General features: G+C 36.0%; 1 protein-coding gene across 2 annotated transcripts in view; it reads right to left on the bottom strand.

The window, feature by feature from the left end:
- MED13L (mediator complex subunit 13L) overlaps nucleotides 1-22,893 on the bottom strand; it is a 289,899-nt gene that overhangs the window by 248,168 nt on the left and 18,838 nt on the right. For both annotated transcript variants that reach the window (XM_055405794.2, XM_055405795.2), the window contains exon 2: nucleotides 6,863-7,100. In XM_055405794.2, the coding sequence (XP_055261769.1) occupies nucleotides 6,863-7,100 (238 nt within the window). The remainder of the gene's footprint in view (nucleotides 1-6,862; nucleotides 7,101-22,893) is intronic.

The raw sequence follows: 22,893 nt of genomic DNA, 5'->3' as shown, positions 1-22,893 counted from the left end.
ACACCTTGTTACTGGGGAGCTTTATTCAGGTTTACTTTATAGAGTAGGTAATTTCATATATAATGCTTATACATACTTATCAAAACATTCATCTACATACACACACACATACCCTGCAAATCAAATGATTAGATTTAACTTTTCCCTAAAGCAACCATCTTTAAAGTATAATTTTTCTTACCAACTGTTTAATTTTCATATCACTAGAACATAAGTCCTTTACATGCTATTTCACTACAATCTCTATATAAATGTCTCATTTTTCATAGAAAAAACTAATTACATGGTTCAGTAAGTTGCCTGTGGTAACACATCGATTTTATTTACATTCAAAAATTAGACTTCAGCTTATTCTCTCAATTTCAAGCACATTTAACTTAATAATTCTATCTAATCCATTAGATCTTTTCCTATCCTTCATATGAAAGAATTCTGAAAACTTAACCATAATTTTACAATATGAATTTACTGCTTACCAAAGTCTTAATAAGTATTTTACTTTCTCTTTTAAGAATGAAATGTATAATTTTCTATTAAATCTAATATTTCAGTAATTACACACTAGAATCACTTGTATAATCATACAATGAAAAATATTACTATTTTATAGTTTTTTAGCAAGCTAATCCTTGTGAAACAAAACACAGTGAAAACAAGGAATACTTACTTTATAACTACTCAGAACTAGCTACCATTTACCATTTGGTTCATGTTTTCCATCAAAGTGTTTGCTTTTTTTGAAACATAAATGTATTTTTCTATTATCCTCCACAAAGTAAAAGCAAATATGAAAATTAAAGTAACATTTACTTTTCAGATACACTGTGTTAACAATCTCAAGAATTATTAATGCCATGTAATGAAATCTCCATATAAATGTTGATACATAAAATATTAATATTAGAAATCTAGAATGCTGTAGAATGGTATAATTCACTTGTTTTCAAAACCATCAGATTTATACACTTGAAGAATAAATAAATGCAAACAATGTGAAAAAAAACTTTTTCAATCTAGCCAGAGATTAATTTTAATGAATCATAAATGAACTATCAATAATGACAAGACAGATATAAAAACAGAGTGGAAAGTCAGGGATCAGAAGAAATTTCTTTAGAAGAAATTTTCATACTGAATGACATTTTACCTAATTTCATTCCTATTAATTTTATACGTAAAGGTGTCATTACGTTCAGAGAAAGCAATTCTTTTTCATTTCAACTGAGAATAAATCCATTTACAATGTTGACTAAAATTCATTTCATTTAGTCAAAGATAATCAGAAATCACCAAAACCCAACTGAAAATTCAGACTGTTAAGATACACATACACAGTAATACATTCCTGCATACTTTATTGTCTATGATTTTATGAAAATTCAATGCCAACACTACTCTTTTTAGTATTCTAAGCAATAAATGGCTATTAATTTTCAGAGTTTGGCTTGATCATCATAATTTGTCTTTGCGAGTTCTTGAATGTTTTTCATCCTTTCTACTCTCCTCTGCCTGCCCCCCATCTTTCTTATGACTTAAGAACTTTTAACTGCTTTTGTAAAAGCAGATGATTCAAGAAGTCTTCTGTTTTTAAATAGGCTCAAAGTTAGGTTCTTCCTCAAGCCAGAGTGAAAAGTTTTTGGGGAAAATAACCATCACAGTCTCAAAGTTTTGCCCCAAACTTACTTAACAGTTACAAAAGCAGGAGGGCATCTTTATACTGGATATTTACAGCTCACTGAGAATCAAAAACAGAAATAATAATGCCTTAACTAGGTTTCAATCTCCTCACATTACCGAATAATTCAAAATTTCAAGTGTATTTATTATAAATCAACCTTCTGAAAGCATAAACCATGCTATGTTAGAATCATTTAAGAGGTTTTTCATTCATTCAATGAACATTATTAAGCACATATACAACTAATCTGTATAAGATACTTCTTCTGGACCAGGAGTTCTTTGGGTCAAGCCATCTCCAATCTCTAGAAGTCTATGCTTGTTCTTTGTATGATTTGGGGACTCCAAGATTGCATGTCTTTCCCATTACTGACTAACAGGCAATGAAATGACCAAACAATTGTGTTTATAAAATGATTCCGTTTGGCAGATAAGAAGTGAATTTAGCATAATATATTATTTTCTAAAAATCAAATGGAAAAATGTGGGAAAGAATTTAGTCAAGCAAAAAGAGCAAAGTTAAAATTGGCAAAAACTATCAATATAAAGTTCAGTACATAGTCGTTGGTATTTTTTAACTTAAATCTGTATTCTAAACTAAAAACATTTAAGGTCCCATAACTCAATTTAGGATAATATATTACAATATTATGATCTTCCTGCCCGTATTCAATATATTATATATAAATCTTTCTAATTATCTCTTTCCTGATCAGAAACCTGTAACAATTCCTCAAAATCTATCAGATTAAGTGCTTGCTTCAATGAACGCCACTCTATGGCCCTCCTCCCCACTTTTTGTTTCCCCCAACTATCTCACGCACACCCCACGTTCTGCTCAAGCCTGCCTCTTCCACAGTTCATTCACTACCCAAAGGCCCATTTATAGAGGTTACTTTCTCTGACCAGGGCAAATTCCATTGCAACCTACGTAACAGATGTATCCTATAAGACACTGCAAGCCTCACAGCCTCTGGTCTTCACCCTATCTCCCTATTCTCTTTCCCTGAGGTTGCATCTGGTACTTCTGCGAGATCCCTAACTTAAACATTTGTGGTTTACTCCACTGTGTCATCATTATGGACTCATTTAGCTGCTTCCCAGAGTAAGACTGTGAGCTCCTTAAAGATGAGGATTCATTTTTACACATCCAGGGCTGATCACAGCTCTTGCCTAATAGAGACTGAATAAACAGACCAGAAACCAAGAAGGTTTCTCACTGGGATTCACAGTGTTCTTGTGAAAACTTTATAGAACACTTATTTATGCATTAGTCATGGAATTGAGGGCTTCCCTGGTGGCACAGACAGTAAAGAATGCAATGGAGGATACCTGGATTCAATCCCTCGGCTGGGAAGATCCCCTGGAGGAGGGCATGGCAACCCACTCCAGTATTCTTGCCTGGAGAATCCCCATGGACAGAGGAGCCTGGCGGGCTACAGTCCATGGGGTCGCAAAGAGTCGGACACGACTGAGTGACCCAGCACAGCACACACCTGGAATTGAATGTTTGCTAATGTGGAAAAAAGTCAATCTACTATATTTCTCTTATATACTTACAGTGTTCCCTGCATTATACATATTTGTGTGCCTGTCTTATACCCTTTTCAGACTATAATTTATCAAGGGTAGAGATTTCAAAGCCCTATAATTGGACCTGCTAATACAGGTACTTAGAGATGGACACAAGGAAGGAAATACTTGTATATTCAGTATTCAGCCAGTGTCCTTCAATACCTCTATGTGAAGAAGGCAGTAAAGTTACAAATCTACGTTACAGGGATCCAACAGAGTCAAATCTTAAAGTTCTGACCTCTTTATAACATAATTTAAGGTTTGTTATGAAATTCTGTTTACAGACTCAATCTATCTAGATTTCCTATGAGGAGGAACATCTTCGCTGCTCTCTAAAAGTTTATTATTCTCAGTTATTCAACATTAATAAACTCAAAAATGATTACTTCAATCTAAAAGTATACTTTAAAAAACTAGTATTTGACAAACATCAGCAAATACATGTTATACCGCATAGACCAACTGCCAAAATGTTTTCATTTTAATGTCTGAGTTAATTGCTGGCACTGCAGTAGCAGCAGTAGTTACAATTCTAGATGGGCTTGTTCTCTGTGCTGTTGTGAGTACTTAAACTTTTTTTATTCTTATAACGCAGTTTAGAGTGAGGAAACTAAAGCACGAATAAGGTAAATAACTAGACCAAAGATACAGAGCAAGCAAGTCAATAAGCAGGGATTCAAACCCAAGCCTCTGAACCACTATGCTATACAATACAAACAACAACTCCCTAAACAAAAGCCCAAAAGTGTTTATCCAAGTGACAGGGACAGTTATAAACATGTCTTAGTCTTCTCATAGACCATTTCATAGGTATTTTAAGCATTTAAACAAAAACTGTAATATAAAACTATGTGAATCCTATAGGATTGTTCTCCTTCTGCATGTATTTAAATACAATGCTTGTGACATTTCTTAGTAGAATGCTGTTTGGGCTAGACTGTAAAAACAAAGGTAAATGCCTAATAACATAACTAAAAAGCATTTTAAAGGACAGTAAAATGTCCCTGAAAAAGAGAATGCTACAAATAATGGTACCATACCTTAATATTAAAGGATCCTGACAAAATTTATTTTAGCCAAAATGGAATCATTCTTACACATACTGGAGAATGAAACAGACAGTAAGTATCCTAAATTTGTGTGACTACCATTACAATACTCCCCTGGTATCCTTTTTTCATGATTGTTCTACATGTCACATTCTCCCTCACTTGAAATAAAGCAGTCTTTATGTCACTCATTTTTCTAATTAAGTTTCATATATTTCCTAATATTAGTTGAATCATGAAACTACTCTCTGCAACCACTTTTATCTACAGAAAAGATCATTTGCCTTGATCTAATAACTTTCACACATTCAACATATTAAAAAGAGTAGATGTACTTAACAAAGTTTTGATTGTTTCAGCACTAATACTTCCCTGGTGACATACCAAAAAATAAACAGTTTACACTGTTTTCAGACTCAGTAGGGAAGAAAATTAAAAAGCAATCACTCTCAGGCAAAAACATTCATAAGACGCCAAGTGAAAAGGGCTGAGTTACAAAACAGTATGATACCACTTTCATTTATACATAGAAACACCGAACATTAAAACTCTGCTTTAGACTTCACGATTCTTGTTTCTTTGTTCTCTTCCTTTGGCAGCTCTGTTTTCCTAATTTTCTAATTAAAATGTAATATTTCTGTAATTTGTAAAACGATCCAAAAGAATTTAATCTTAAATATTTACCACAAAAAATGCTTAAAACATGAACAAATGTACACAGGCAATCTATAGCAACTATAAAATATTCAAACAGGCTACATCTTTTTGTTAACACATTAACAAAATCCATGAGAAATAACACTAACTTAGTAAGTTATTTCTAAAAACACTGACCATGTGCCTTTTTGGTATGGATAATAACTTTATACATCAACTAAATAAGCCTAAATAACAGTTGGGTTTGGTTTCATCTTTATTATAAAATGATTATTTGTGTTGCTAACAGTAAAAGATTAGACCAAAAAGTTTAAATACAAAGGATGAACAGGGAGTAAAGAAAGTGAGACTGAGTCAGAAACAATCACGGAAAATGAAGGGGAAAGAAACAGAAAAAGAAAAAAAAAAAAAGCTATATCCCTCCACCACGTGTGCAAAATACTGTGAAAGAAGAAAGAGATATGCTTTGATACTTAAATGGACAAATATAAATGCTATCTTTTAGGAGTTATCTTATTTTAAAAACTCTGATTAAACAGAAACCAGATGTTTAAAGCTAATTTTACCTGAGTTCACTGCAAACTACATGTAATAAGCTTTGAGATGTATATAATTCTGAGATTTTGCTGACTAACCAGCTAGGTAAGCAATCTTACCCAGAATAGATTCTTATATATATAAACCAAATACTCTAAAAAACTATGGAAGAAAGGTTTGAGCTGAACAAATGGACCATAAAGTAAACAGCTCAATTAGTCTACTGTGGTTTACTGCCCTCTGGCTGTTGTGGCAGGAGATATCACAGATTAAAAAAAAAAGTGGCTATAAAGAAAAGCAAGGAAGGTGTCAAGCACAAGTTGGCAGGAAATCCTTTAGGGAAATTTAGATGCTTTAAAATAGATCCTCAGATACATTAAGGTTAGTTTTACCCTTTCCGATAAAAAAAATTAAATATACGCACTAACAAAACATTTCAAACACTAACCAAAATTTTTCAACCACAAATTAGTAAGAGTGATTTAGACATTATAAATGCTGGCTCTAGGAGACTAAGTCAAAAAGAGTTAATGGCCTATCCGAACTAAAAATCAGAATTAGCCCTGATTTAGAAAAATTCTTTAGCATACTAGATGAAAACATTTAAGGAAAGAGGTAAAAAAGCTTTACTAGAAATTCAAAGAATATCAATAAAATTTCCTCTGATTATAAATCGGTGATAAATACAAAAAGTATCAATAGCTCAGAAAAATCAAAGTCTTATATTAATTCAAAATTTCCAGAAATCAGAGGTAGTCTAAAGTTAAACATTAGGCAGCATTACAGCAAATAATTCCTGGAATCACCCACTTACATAAAAAGCAGGAACAAAACACAGGAAAACTTGCTACATCAAAATCAGAGTAGATTCTTTACATGAATCTTTCTTCAAATATACTATGCAATGACACCTCATAATTCTTTCCAGTAAGGCTTGCGCTAAGTTTCTATTATCACTTTATAATTTTCCACCAGAGTTCAGCTGGCAAAAACCATAACAGCAAGAGTCTTTCAAAAACAAAACAAAAAAAAATTCCTTTCATTTCACTGACTTTCTAATAACTCACATTTCACTATCATTTTAATACAGTAGATCTTAGCCTCAATTCCAACCCAAACACCCAGGGGACACCATACTTTACAGAGTGGCTCACAAGTACTGACTCCCAGTATGAATGGAAAAGAATCTGAAAAAAACAGGGGTGGAAAGAAGAGGGGTGAGAGTAAGGAGGTTCCTTTGACACAAACCCATTAAACACTTGGATTTTTCTTCTCAGCTAATCTTAATAACTTTTCAGAATTTATCACTATTCAAAAAATATATAATGCAAGCAATTTTTAAGAAAACAAAAAACAAAAAAACTTACCCTGTAGTTCATGATGTATTACACCCACTAGATTGGGTTCATCTCCCCACCAGAATATCCATAACTCTTTGCAATCTGGTTTGACATCACGGCGCCATACACACAGCAAGTTGGCTTGGAGACAGCGGATGAAACTTAACAGGATTGGATCATCTTGGGCTGGGGCTGAAATTATGGGTCCACAGTCCCCGTGCCCTCCAAAATTGTACCTACGCCATTTGATTCCTGTGAGTTCAGCCTGGAAAAAGAAAATTACAATTTTGACTGTTTTCTTCACATAAATAACACTAAAAACAGGCTTCAATACAGAAAAATAAATCTGCTAAAAATAAATATTTACAGTACACCTCATTACTGTAAGATTTCTCCCACTGAAGAATTTCTGTCAATCCTTTATTTTTTTTTTAAGGGGGTAAAAGGTTCATTTCTTCCTATCAAGAGTTCTACATATATTATATATCAAAATACAGCAAAAAAGTAATCACTATTTCCTGTTGAACCATTTTTTACCTATTATTTACTATAAAGTCCCTATACATAAAACTTTCTATATTATTATTCCTTATTTAACTCATAAATTACATTTAGAAATCAAGTAAGAGTCTGTAGAACTGAAATTATTTCTTTCAAAGAATTTCCTCAATTTCATCCCATCCAGAAACTACAGTTTAAATCTTTTTTAATCGGGGAAATACAATGCAGTAACATAGTACTTCATTATGAAAGCCAAAATAACCTGCTAATAAACTAATGGAATGTTATCGGCAATTTATTTCTGCTATTTAGTGTGTGGCGCAGAGAAAAGCTTTCCTTCTATAACAATTCCCTAGTGTAGTTTGGTCTTTTGTTTTTTAAACACATTTTAAAACACAGTAACTTTAAACCAGCTGAGAGCAGATCCTCTATCTTTGATGTGTCTTGTGAATTTGTATTCTAAAATTTCTTAAGTATTAGGTTTAAAAAGAACTAAGTTTCAAGGATGTTTCAACACAAAAGTTCAATTCCTTAACCTGACTACAAACTACAACCATGTATTCAAAACTGATAGTAAAACTGATTTATAACATAATTCTGTACCAAAGAGTCCATGTATCCCTTGCATTTAACCCTTACTCACTCATATTCCCCCTTGTCACACCACTCCCAACGACCAAATTAGTCATTTTTGTCAAGAAGTTGTTTTGCGAAAAACAAGTACCACAGGTGAGAAAAATAACTGTTACCTTCTACTAACATAACTAAAACAAGCTGAAGTCCTAAAACAATCACTATAATGAACATCTCTAAGAAAAAATTATCAGTTTTCTTCAATCCCAAAAAAAGCTTCACTAAAAAAAACTGATTCCAAATATACTAACATCCAAACTAGAACTGTCTGATATTCACTAATTTTTCCTTTCACAGTATGAGATGTGGGAATCTAATCTTTAACGAAAATTCTCAGTAAAAACTGATATTGGCATCATTTAGGCTTTCTCTTTGGAACACTTGGTTTTTCCTCCAACTAAATATACCTGGCCAAGGAAAAGGCTCAAACAAAAAAGTAAACTAATCACACAAGAAATAATTATTTTCCATTATCATATGAGAAATAATTATCAGCATCATACTTTCCTGTTTTTCTGTACATAAACATTTTAAAGTTTACATGTTTTCATATTCTTTTTCATTTACTATAAATATTGTTATATATTATGAATTACCATTCAAAATTAATATTTTCATACTATTCACTGCTTGCAGAAACAATTTATTCAATAACAACTGGACAGTCTTCATTTTTCTCACTATTATAATTATTATAACTGGTGAACATCCTTGAACATATTTTCCTCAATTATTTCCTTAGGAGAGATTGTTTGATGCAGAATTACCAGTGACTACAAATATTTCAGTCTTTGGTAAACTCACAAAAGAATGCTACCATACTGCTTTTCAGCAGTCTCATCAAGACAAATAAACCTCCTCCCAAACTGCCTATCTTTAAAAACTCCTATCAGTTTAATAAAATGGTATGTCCCTGTACTAACTGGTAGTCCTCATTCCACTTAGAGAAAATCATTATCATATATTTGATCTGATTGGGGCCAGTTTTCCTGGGTTTGACTTCCAGCTCTGTATTTATTAGCTGGAGGTAGAAGTACCCAGCAAATCATTTAATCTTGGGCCCTCAGTTCCCTTACAAGTAAAATGAGAATAATGGTATTCAGAATTGATTAGATGAGTTAGTATACACAGACAGCGCTTAGGACAGTGCCTGGCACATGGCCAAAAATGTAAAGGATACTGCTATCATTACTAGCAGTACTAGTTGTACCACTTCCCTTTAGTTGTCTGTGTTTTCTATCATATAGATTTTTCTTCAAATAAAAGCAATATGTATGTGTCTGTTTATGTTTTAATCAGAAAGCCTAAGATCAAGTTTTAAATATGTACCAAAGAAGGTACCTAAATAAAAAGACTAAGTGGAAGCAATTGAAATCAGAAAAGTAGAAGACTTCTTCAATCACTCAGTCGTGTCCAACTCTGTGACCCCATGGGCTGTAGCCAGCCAGACTCCCCTGTCCATGGGATTTGGCAGTTGACATTTCCTCTTCCAAGGGATCTTCCCGACCCAGTGACTGAACCAGCATCTCCTGCACTGCAGGCAGATTCTTTCCTACTAGAAGACTAACTCTTCTTTCATCATGTAAACAAGCATTCTATACCCAAGGATCCTGAGGAAGTGAGGGGAGGGAGGTAAGGTGGGCAATGAAAATATACCAATGAATGCGAACCACTCAACAGTCCATGGGGTCACAAAGAGTCAGACACAACTGACAGACTAACACCAATGTTTACACTAACCGTATTTAAAAGGTTAGAAAATTTAAATATATCAGATATTTAAACATCAAGTGAGTCAGTTCCCAAGAAAATCTATGAACTGCAATTTACTCACAAGAATACTTTCACCTGTAATATCCAATACAGCTCAGCAGACAAAAATATTTGGCTTTGATTCAGGAGAATGGTTTCCTAATCCTAGCACTTCCACTAACTTCCTATCAGTGCTTCTATGGCCTCAGTGGTAAAAGAAAGCCGCTGCCACCTGCTCTCTATCTTTATGGAGGTGTTCTAGCAAGTGATAGAATACAAATGCAAGTGACATTACTTCAAAGCTACAAACTTAATCTCTTTATAACTAATTCAGCCAGAAGTACTAAAAATGTCCAGTCATTTAAAAACAATTTATCCCTTTACCTTAAAGCTAAATATCACTATACCAATCTTCACTGGAAAATGTAACAATGAAACACCATTCAAGCCTAACATATATCTAGGTATAAAATGAATGTTCAGACTTAGCTTTACATTTTGAATTAGTATTTGATAAGAGGAAAAATGATTGAAACACTTTGTCCATGAAAAAAAAATTTATCATGGATGTATATTCAATTACACTATTAAAATAAGTCCTTATATGCCATGATCATGTTTACAGTTAAAAGCCAATTCCACACAAAGGTCTGTTGACCCAATTTCTGACAAATGTATATTTCCAAGACTCAATAATCTTGAGGCAATCCTTTAAAATATTTCCAGATGCAAATTATCCCCAAAATGCAATTATTTCTCACTGTCAAAGATAAACAATCCATATTTATACTTAAGATTGTTGTTGTTCAGTCGTTAAGTCGTGTCCAATTCTTGTGACCCCATGAACTATGGCCCACCAGGCTCCTCTGTCAATGGAATTCTCCAGGCAAGAGTACTGGTGTAGGTTGTCATTTCTTTCTCCAAGGGATCTTCCCGATCCAGAGGTCAAACCTGCATCTCCTGCGTTGGCAGGTGGATTCTTTACCACTGAGCCACCAGGGAAGCCCTAATCTTAATATTACATAGTTTTAAATATATATAATCAAAAGTATAAATATATAAGTATTTTTATTCATTACCTACTTAATACCAGGCACCACAACAAGGTCTTCACGTAGAATGTCTAATATGAGGCACCATACTAGGCTTTATATGTAATTTCTACATATGAGGCCTTCATATGTAATTTCTAATCCTGGCCAACAGCTAAAGAAATCAGAAATCAGAAAAATTAAGTAACTCTTCCATAACCACACAGGTAGCAACTAGCAAATCCTAAACATAACTGAATTTAAAGCATAAACTCTTTCTACTCTGCCATGATGTTTCATAGGGCTGATGGTAACAAGTAGCCCTAGAGGATTATAAAATAGTACAAAGAAACTGTCAGCAACTCAATTTAGCAACGACAAGAGCTCATGGCCATACTTTCTAATTTAAGAAAGTTCATGAATCTTTCTTCACTCTTCCTGAGTTATTAAGAAAACTAGTATAAAACTGCTCACTACACCATCCCATAAATAGAAGAGATTAATTTCACTCAGATAATTACATATTCCTGTACATGTTACCACTAAGACCATAACCACACAAGCTAATTCTTAGGGTATGTATAACAAACCAAGAAAATAACTACTCTAATAGCAACAGAGACTGGAGGGACATTTTCTCAGCAATGGCTAGTATCAGCTGCATACGTAGTCAATGTCCTTGGGGAACTGACCTTAACCAGAAGAGACTCTCCTGGCCAAAACAGTAGTTCAATTCAGAATGGTTCTAACTAAACTGCAACAGAATCAGGATAAATGCATTTTCTTATGACATCAATGTATTTAAAGAAAATTTATATTGATTTTTAACATCCTACTCTTTAGGTACTAATATGAGAAGTGAGCTGATAAATTTTCCCACTGCTGCTGCTGCTAAGTCACTTCAGTCGTGTCTGACTCTGTGTGACCCCACAGACGGAAGCCCACCAGGCTCCCCCGTCCCTGGGATTCTCCAGACAAGAACACTGGAGTGGGTTGCCATTTCCTTCTCCAATGTGTGAAAGTGAAAAGTGAAAGTGAAGTCGCTCAGTCGTGTCCGACCCTTAGCGACCCCACAGACTGCAGCCTACCAGGCTCCTCCATCCATGGGATTTCCTAGGCAAGAGTACTGGAGTGGCTTGCCATTGCCTTCTCCAAATATTCCCTCTGGAGGTCACTTATTTGCACTGACCCATTGCAATCAGATCCCTTGTGACCAACATACATCAATACTTGCAAAGTGGCTCTCCAAAGTTAAAAACTGTATTCAGAGGCCATGGAATAGAGTAAAAATAACGTAACTTGATAAGAATGAACCCCGGGTATATTATGGAAAGAACACTGGCAGCAGGTCAGGAGACCGAGGCTCCAGTACTAGTTTTTCAACTATTTACCTAAATGGTATCAGGAAATCTCCATCTCAGGGCACCTTGGCTTCCCAACCTGTAAGGTGATATGGTTGACCTAGATACTATAAAGAGCTCACGTCTTCTGACCCAAGCGAATTACATCCCACTCACAAAGGCGACTTGTAAATGAAACTGACCCTCATTAGAGATATCTGAATTTTCAAGAAATAGTTGAAATAAAGATTTCTCAAACTACAGAACATGCAGCTTAATATCAATCCTTGGCAGGATTCTAGGATGATCTATAGAAAAGGCAGATGTGATCATTTAGGACTAATGTGAGTACATGAGGAAATTTCAAATCTGCCTCACACCACTTCCTCCTGTGATAGGGTTACTACGCTAGCAGATCAGAGAAATACAGCTAACAAACATATTAAGTCACCTCTCAACTGAGTCAAAGGAAAGAAAAAAGTTAGGATAATAGAAAACGTCTGTTAAAACTAATCAGGTCCAGGTAAAGATGGCAGAACAAATACACACATCTGCTTTTGCTCTCTCAAATTCCTCAAAAAAAACCCAGTAAAGAAGTTTGTTTCTTTGTTTTGTTTTGTTCCCTTAAATCATAAAATCACAATAATAGGTAGCAGAGATGAGAGCATCCAGATTTTTAAAGGCAAGAAGTCAATGTTCAAGAGGTCAGGAGCCTTATAATACCTAAGAAAACTGAGTCTGGGCTGTGGAGAAAGCAGAGTTACAACCCAATTTACACAGAACGATAAACACAGTCATCCCTCAATATCCATGGGGGATTGGTTCCAAGACACTACACAAATTATCAAAATCTGTGGATGCTCAAGTAGCTTAAATAACTGGTGTAGAATTTGCAAAATCTGTGGATCCTCAAGTAGTTTAAATAAATGGGGTAGAATTTGCATTTGACTTATGCATATCATTTAACCTATGCATATCATTATCAAAGAACTAAAAGGGCTCTTAGAAATTTTAAAACAATGATGCCAGAAATGATAAAACATCCAGAGAAGGGCTGGAAGATAGAGTTTCTCCCAGAAAGTAAAACAAATAAAAATAGGAGGGTGGGGGGAGATAAAACTAGAGGATCAGCCCAGGAAGTTCAAAACCAAATAGAAGAGCTTTCAGAAAAGGAAAACAGAAAATGAAAAAGAGGAAATGACCAATAAAATAATTCATGAAAATTTTGAGAGGTAGAGAGGAAGGGTGGGGACAAAGGAAGAATGCAAATTTCTAGATTGAAAGGGACTCACAGAAAGCATATTACTGTAAATTTTCAACACACTGCAGACAAAGAGAAGCGCCTCAAAGCTCCCATATAGTAAAAAGGGGTCAGGAATCAGAAGGATTTCTGACTTCTCAACAGTAATACTAGAAGCAAAAAGGCAATGGTGTAATATCTCCAAAATTCTAAAGAAAAAGTATTTCAAACTAAACATCTATGCCAATCTAAATTATCTATGAAGTGTAAAAGCAGAATACATCTTAGAATACGCAATGTGTTAAAAAAATAAATAAAAGGCACCCTTTCTTAGGAAGCTACTGGAGGCATACTCTATGAAAAGGAGGGAATAAACCCTAAGTAGCCATGAGATTTAGGAAATAGATTCAACATGGGAGGGAGCAAAAGAAGCCCTAAGATTACAGGCAATAATCAGATGATCCCAGGTTGTGAACTGTGCACCAGTTAGAGGGCAACCAATCCAGATTATAAGAGGTCAGATGGCTCCACGGAAGACCCTCTCACGAATCTGGAACTGACAGAACACCGGATATTTTAAAGTCTTTTAAACGGAGATTCAAATAATAGGCAAAAAGTTTGGTGATGAATTAGTCAAAAATACATAGAAAAGTAAACAGTCCAAAAGCAAGCAAACAAAATCCAGATAATTACCATCTTCAAGTTACACAGAAAAAGTAATGTTTACTCCATGGCTCTGCCTTATATTAACATAATCAAGTGAATGTTAACACTGAATACTGAGCTAACCAAAATTACAATACAACTATTTTGGTGAAATAGAAGGATGGAAAAGGCATATTTGCTTAGTAGAAGGGGGAAAGAATAAGCTAAATCTTGATTTTCAACAGTGGAAGGTTCAGAATTTTAAAACCTGGAAGTAATTATAAACAGTATTTAGAAACATTTAAAAATTAAGATAATGAACAAAAGTAGATGAACACGTATGTCTCTGGAGAGGGTAAAATAGGGGCCAGGAGTAAGGGAATGCTATTCACTAAACCTAGGAATTCCCTGGAGATCCAGTGGTTAGGACTTACTGATATCATTGTCAGGCCCAGGTTCAAATCCTGGTTGGGAAACTAAGACCTCACAAGCAGTGTTGTGCCGTTAAAAGAACAACAAAAACCCTGCAGAACTATTTGATTCTTTAACTATGTCAGGGTACAACTCTGTTCTAAAATTTAAAAAAATACTAGTCAAAATGTAGCAAAAACATTTAATACATACAAAAAGTTAAAACTAGTTTTGAGAATTCACTTATACATTTTTACAGACTGATTCTAGGCAAATTCTTAAGCTTAAGAACAACTTAATATCCCATAAATTGTGTTGCAAAGCCAAAAACTTATTTTACTGGGTATTAAGATAACTGTTGTTATCTGTTTCTTCTCTCCATTTTTAAGACTATTAAAACTCTAGGTGGGCGGAGACATGCTTCCAGCTGCATGCTGCCTCCCATCTAGCTCTGCTCAAACTCCTCCTGCTCCAAGACAAGAGGTTTGCCAGGGTTCACCTCCACAGAGGCGAGGAGGACAATAGGGCACTGGGCCTCTCATCTGACTCTCATCTAACATGGTATTTTCATGTTGTGAGAAAGGCAGTATGGTAGCTCCCTCCATACAATACAACTGTATGTCAAACATGCTTTCTAACACATACATAAGTTGGCTGACTCAGCTTTTCCCCTCAACTGTAACTTTCTTCACAGCCCTCAGTTTACCAACACCAATTCAAAAATATAAAGATTTTAAAAATGGAGTGGAAAAGGGTGTTTTATTTGACAATGACCTAAACACAATGTGATGCAACTATTTTAAAAGTTACTGCCATCCTAAGCTACATTGGTAAAAGTGTAGTATCTAGATCCTACATAACAGATTGGGCTTCCCTGGTGGCTCAGAGGTTAAAGCGTCTGCCTCCAATGCGGGAGACCCGGGTTTGATCCCTGGGTCGGGAAGATCCCCTGGAGAAGGAAATGGTAACCCACTCCAGTATTCTTGCCTGGAGAATCCCATGGACGGAGAAGCCTGGTAGGCTACAGTCCAAGGGTCTCAAAGAGTCGGACACGACTGAGCGACTGAACAGAACGGAACATAACAGATTATAAGAGTCACTAGTCAATAGTGCTTTCAACTCCTAGCTCCTTCAGTTCAGTTCAGTTCAGTCGCTCAGTCGTGTCCGACTCTCTGCAACCCCATGAATCACAGCACGCCAGGCCTCCCTGTGCATCACCAACTGCCGGAGTTCACTCAAACTCATGTCCACAGAGTCGGTGATGCCATCCAGCCATCTCATTCTCCGTCGTCCCCTTCTCCTCCCGCCCCCAACCTTTCCCAGCATCAGAGTCTTTTCCAGCGAGTCAACTCGTCGCATGAGGTGGCCAAAGTATTGCAGTTTCAGCTTTAGCATCAGTCCTTCCAATGAACACCCAGGATCGATCTCCCTTAGAATGGACTGGTTGGATCTCCTTGCGGTACAAGGGACTCTCAAGAGTCCTCTACAGCACCACAGTTCAAAAGCATCAATTCTTCAGCGATCAGCTTTCTTCACAGTCCAACTCTCACATCCATATATGACCACGGGAAAAACCATAGCCTTGACTGCTGCTGCTGCTGCTGCTGCTAAGTCACTTCAGTCGTGTCCGACTCTGTGTGACCCCACAGACGGAAGCCCACCAGGCTCCCCTGTCCCTGGGATTCTCCAGGCAAGAACACTGGAGTGGGTTGCCATTTCCTTCTCCAATGTGTGAAAGTGAAAAGTGAAAGTGAAGTCGCTCAGTCGTGTCCAACCCTTAGCGACCCCATGGACTGCAGCCTACCAGGCTCTTCCATCCATGGGATTTTCTAGGCAAGAGTACTGGAGTGGCTTGCCATTGCCTTGACTAGACGGACCTTTGTTGGCAAAGTAATGTCTCTGCTTTCCTTAGTTTGAGAAAAATCTAGATAAGCTGCAACAAACCAACAGGTCTAGGATGAGGAAATCTAAACATGTCATATAGCACAGGTGATATGGCCTCATGTTCCAATTCTTTCAATAAATAGCAAACAGAAAATAAACCCACAGCTGAATTAAGGTGAATGAAGTTAAGAGGCTGAAGAAATCTGAAAAATCTTCAAATTTAGTCACACAGAAGACTGATACAGGAAAGATGAATTCAATTTGCTCAGAACTGACCCAGCTGGTAGCAGACAATCAAATGGAAAAAACTAAAACAACAATGAGAGCTCACTGAAGAAAACAGCACTGACGGGCATCCCTGAGAATCATAGATATGGGGCGTTAGCAAGAACCTGGTCAATACTAGATGTGGCTTCAAACATCAAAGAGCTGGTTAAACAATATGATTTCAAAGGTTCCTTTCAAACATGAAATATGTATCTCAAAGATTCCTCCCTTTCAAGCATAAGACTTCGTAACTCTAATATCATTTGTATCTCAGTCAAGTAGCTCAGGGGGTAGCAAACTAGGGCCTGCAGGTAGGCCACTTATTTTGTAAATTAAGTTTTATTAGTACACAACCACACGTATTGTCTATGGCTGCTTCCACAGTACAACCACGCTTTTCAGCCTGAAGTAATGAACTCTGGTTCTCTAAGAAAAAGTCTGCTCATCCTAAACTAGGATAATATACACAGGCAAAGATGACAGTTAAAATATAAATAAGAAGCACCAGAATTATCCTCCCACCAAAACAATCAGAAAACCAGACCAAAAAAAAAAAAGAAACTGTTTGCAGATACTGGACGGCAGACAACACAAAGGTAGAAGTCTAAGGTAACTAGAAAATATTAAAGTAGATCACCAGAAAAGAGAGCATTTATGCAGAAAAAGAGCTCCAGAGATCTGACAGGGTCTCCTTTGAGGCTGTTCCTAAATACCAAGTTGCACATTTAAACAAAATTCAACAGGTGCCAGGCAAACAGGGAGTTCAGTGAACTCAGAGAAATATAAACCAAAAGAAAAATCAAAATATATACAATTAAACACCTGAAAACCAGAGATAAAAAGGAAAATATTCTGCAATGACAGGCAGGTTCTTTACCACTAGTGCCACCTGGGAAGCCCCGAAAAGAAAAATCTTAAAAGCTGTCAAGAGGGGAAAAAAGAAACACATTAAATAAGCAGAAGCAAACAATATTTACAACAGACTGCTCAAAAGAAAATATGCAAGCAGAAAATAATGGAACTTGGGACTTCCCCAGTAGTCCAGTCCTTAAGAATCTGCTCTTCCCATGGGTTCAATCCCTGGCTGGTTAACTGGGATCCCACATGCGACACAGTTAAAAACCAAACAAACAAAAAAAAAACAATGGAACAAGCTGAAAGGAAAAAAGTCTCCACACATCTAACTCTAGCTCAAGCACAAATCTTTCAAAAATGAAGGCAAAATACTGATTTTTTTTTTTAGATCAACAGAAGCCAATGGGAATTGTACTTTAATAAATGTAACTAGAATAAATGCTTTTTAAAAAGTTCTTTCAGGAGATCAGTCCTGAGCGTTCACTGGAAGGACTGATGCTGAAGCTGAAACTCCAATACTTTGGCCACCTCATGCGACGAGTTGACTCACTGGAAAAGACTCTGATGCTGGGAGGGATTAGGGGCAGGAGGAGAAGGGGACGACAGAGGATGAGATGACTGGATGGCATCACCGACTTGATGGACATGAGTTTGAGTGAACTCCGGGAGTTGGTGATGGACAGGGAAGCCTGGCATGCTGCAATTCATGGGGTCGCAAAGAGTCGGACACGATTGAGCAATTGAACTGAACTGAACTGAAAAAGTTCTTCTGCTACAAGGAAAATTTATCAGATGGAAACCTAGATCTACACAAAAGAATAACAAGCACCAGAAACAGTCAATATATAAATATAAATCATGTATTCTCATTTTGAAATTTCCTGAAAAGCTAATTGTTATTGCAAAAATAATGGATAGTGGACTAGATACAGAAGAAAAGTTTAAAACAACAGAACAAAGGCCAGAAGGAGAAAGTGGATATATACTGTTCCATCAACATAAATGAAAAAAAATGCTATTTGGAGGCAAACTGTAATACGCTAAAGATGCATATTATAAACCCTTAACCAGATCTTAAAAACTAAAACAAAGAAGCATATCTAATAATGAAGACAAAATGGACTCATTAAAAAAAAAAAGTACTCAACCCAAAAACAAGGAGAAAAAGACAAAAAAAACGAAAATGGATACAAGAGACAGGAAAAAAGCCAAAATAGCTGATTTAAATCCAATCATATCAATGTAATTATACAATTAAAAGACACCAATTCTCAGAGTGGATAAAATATTTAAAGGCCCAACTATATACTGCTCACAAGAAAAGCACTTAAAGAGTGAAATGACATAAAAAGGTGTATCAGATAAGCATAACTTATAAGAAAACCAAGTGACTACATTAATACCAATGCTGACTCCAAGAGGACATTACGAGGACTAGAGAGAGAAAGCTTATAATGATAAAAATGACAATTCTTCAAGAAGACATAAATCCCAAATGTGTAGGTATCTAATAACAAAACTTCAAAATATATGAACCACAATATAGATATATATATCTAAAAGGAGAAATTGACAAATCCAGAATTATAATTGGAGACTTCAACAGGCCTCCTCTCAGCAACTGATAAAACAAGTAGACAGAAAATCAATAAGGATATAGAAAAACGTGAACACTATCAACCAACATACCAAACTGACATTTATAAAACATTACAACTCAACAAAAGACTACACTTTTTTTTTTTCAAATGCACATGGAACATTCACCAAGAGAAACCATATGCTGGGCCATGAAATAAATACCAATGTATTTTTAAAAGCTGAAATCTCTGAACAGAATTAAATTAGAAATTAACAAAGTCTCTCCAATGCTCCCCTCCCCCTCAAGTAACTTTTAAATAATGCCCAGGACCACCTCCTGCCAAAAAAACACAAGGGAAACTAGAAAATATTTGTAACTGATTATGACAACAAAATATACTGAAATATGAAGGCTACAAGTAAAAGAGTGCTCAAAGAGAAATTTGTAGCGTTATATATTCACATCAGAAAGGAAAAAATGTATAGAACTGCTCTAAGCTTCTTCCTCTGGAAGCTAGAAAAGGTATGAAAAATAAAATGCAAACTTACAGAAATAATAAAGTAAAGAAATAAATGAACTATAAAACAGACTAACAACAGACAAATCCAATAAAATGAAAAGCTGGTTATTTTAAAAGATCAATAAGATTGACAAACTTCTCACTAGGTTAATCAAGAGAGGTAAAGACAAATTACCATTATCAGGAATGAAAGATGAGAAATTACTCCACATCATAATGACACTGTAAAGATAATGGAATTACTATAAACAACAGTATGTCAATAGTTAAAACTACTTAAATGGACTATTCCTTTGCAACAATTACAAAAGTAACACACACACAAAGACCTTTTAAATAGCCCTTTATCTATTAAGAAGTGGAATTCATAAATTAAAATCTTCCCTAAAAGAGTTCTCTAAGGCAAGATGGCTTCACTAGTAAATTCTATTCAAACATCTAAGGAAGCAATACCACCAGTTCTACACAAACTTTAAAAAAACAGAGGGACTACTTATCAATTCATTTTTAGGAGACCAACATTACTAAGACCAAAGACGTTACAAGAAAAGAAATCTACACGTCAATATCTTTCATGATCATAGATTTAAAAATCAGTAACAAAATACTGGCAAATCACATACAACATTATATAAAAATGATAATACAGGAGTTTATTTTGGGTATTAAACTTAGCAGCATTAGTTTGAAAATCCGTCAATGTAATTTCAGTCAAGTTTAGCTCAAAAACTCATCAATAAAATACCCCATATTAACAAAACTTGTGATCAACCCAACACATACAGAGAAAACGTTTTACAAAATCCAACACCAATTCACAGCAAAAAGATTAAGCAAACCAAGAAGTAAAGGAAACTGTCTCAACTTGATGTACATTCTTAATACATTTCTATTCAACTTTGAACTACAGATCCCTCCCAATCAATGCAATAAATAAAGCAAGGAAAAGAAAAGGCATACAGATTAGAAAGGTGTAACACATCATTTTTATTCACAGACAACAGTATCATTTACATTTACAAAGATAAAAGGACTTCAGAAGAGCTACTAAAACTAATACAGTTGACCTTCAACAACACAGGTTTGAACTGTGCAAGTCCACTAAAATGCAGATTTTTTTAATACTACAGCACTACATGATTCGTGGTTAGCTGAATCTGTGGATGCAGAACTGTGGATATGGAGGAACCATGGGTATGTAGGGCTGACTATAAGTTATACTCAGACCTTCAACTGTGAGGAGGGTTGCTTCCTATAACCTCCATATTGTTAAAGGCTCAACTGCAATTGAATTTAGGGGATTTACAGTGTGTGGGATAAATACTGGGCTTCCCAGGTGGCTCAATGACAAAGAACCCGCCTGCCAATGCAGGAGACATAAGAGACGCTGGTTCGATCCCTGGGTCTGGAAGATTCCCTGAAGACGGGCATGGCAACCCACTCCAGTATTCTTGCTTGAAGAATTCCATGGACAGAAGCCTGGCGGGTTCATAGGGTCCATAGGGTCACAAAGAGTCGGACACAACTGAAGTGACTTAGCATGCATGCACAGGATAAATATACAAAAGTTAACTATATTCTATCAATACATACTAACAGTGAACAATTTATAAATAATATTTAAAAGCAACGCCACTTATAACAGCATTGAAAAATATGAACTACTCAGAGATAAATCTGATAACATATGTAACAGACCTGTATACCAAAAACTACAAAAAAAATGCTGAGAGAAATTAAAGATCTAAAGAAATGGAGAGCTAGAACATGTTTATGGATTCAGTTCAGTTCCATCACTCAGTCGTATCCAACTCTTTGCGACCCCATGAACCGCAGCATGCCAGGCCTCCCTGTCCATCACCAACTCCCGGAGTTCACTCAAACTCATGTCCATCGAGTCGCTGATGCCATCCAGCCATCTCATTCTCTGTCGTCCCCTTCTCCTCCCACCCCCAATCCTTCCCAGCATCAGAGTCTTTTCCAGTGAGTCAACTCGTCGCATGAGGTGGCCAAAGTATTGAAGTTTCAGCTTCAGCATCAGTCCTTCCAATGAACACCCAGGATTGATCTTCTTTAGAATGGACTGGTTGGATCTCCTTGCAGTCCAAGGACTCTCAAGAGTCTTCTCCAACGCCACAGTTCAAAAGCATCAATTCTTTGGCGATCAGCTTTCTTCAGAGTCCAACTCTCACATCCATACATGACCATGGGAAAAACCATAGCCTTGACTAGACGGACCTTTGTTGGCAAATTAATGTCTCTGCTTTTTAATATACTATCTAGGTTGGTCATAACTTTCCTTCCAAGGAGTAAGCGTCTTTTTGTTTCATGGCTGCAATCAGCATCTGCAGTGATTTTGGAGCCCCAAAAAATAAAGTCTGACACTGTTTCCACTGTTTTCCCATGTGGATTAGAACATCTAAAACTGTTAACCTATCAATTCTCCCCAAGTTGATCTACAGAGTCAACCAGACATCAATCAAATCCCTGCAGTTTTTTTTTTAATAAATTAACAGATTGATTCTAAAACTTACACTGAAATGCAAAGTACTCAGGAGAGCCAAAACAATTTTGAAAAAGAACAAAGTTGGGAATTTATCCTGATTTCAAGATACATAGTAAGATTTCAGTAATCATGACTGTGTGCTAGTGGCAGAAGTAGGCAGATCAAAGGAACAGAACATAGGGAATTCCCTGGCAGTCCAGTGGTCAGGACTCCTCTCTTTCACTGCCAAGGGCCCAGGTTCAACCCCTGGTTGGGGAACTAAAATCCTACAAGCCACGCTACACACATACATTCAATACATTTTTGCTAGGGATAGAGAAAAACGTAAGTCTTTTCAACAAATAATGCTGGAATAACTAGATTTCCCACAAGCAAAAAGAACTTCAACCTTTACCTCACACCACACAAAAAATTAACTCAAAATGGATCACTTAACCACAGACCTAAACCTAGTAAAAACACTATGATACCTCTGAAAGAAATCGTAAGAGAAAATCTTTGCTACTCTGGAATAGCAATTACAACTCATACATAGCTGGCTGCAATGTAAAATGGCACAACCACATTTTTAAAGTTGAGCAGTACTCAATAAAGTGAAATCTATATTTCCCACATGATTCAGCAAGTGCACTCCTGGATGGTTACAGAAATAAAAACATATGCCCCACATAAAAACTAGTACATGAAAGTTCATAATCATCAATAAATGAATGGATAAGCAAATTGTGGTGTATCAATACACAGAACTACAACTTAGCACTAAAAAGGAATTATCTACTTAAGAAACAATAGGAAGCCACACAAAGGAGACTATATACTACGTGATTCCATTCATAAAGCACCCCAGAAAAGGCAAAATGAGTCTACAGTAACAGACCAGTGGGGGACGGT

Source organism: Moschus berezovskii, chromosome 19, assembly GCF_049115385.1.
Source record: "Moschus berezovskii isolate FMDL1 chromosome 19, NW_MosBer_1.0, whole genome shotgun sequence".
NCBI lineage: Eukaryota > Metazoa > Chordata > Mammalia > Artiodactyla > Moschidae > Moschus > Moschus berezovskii.
This window is presented reverse-complemented; position numbering and strand designations above follow the sequence as displayed.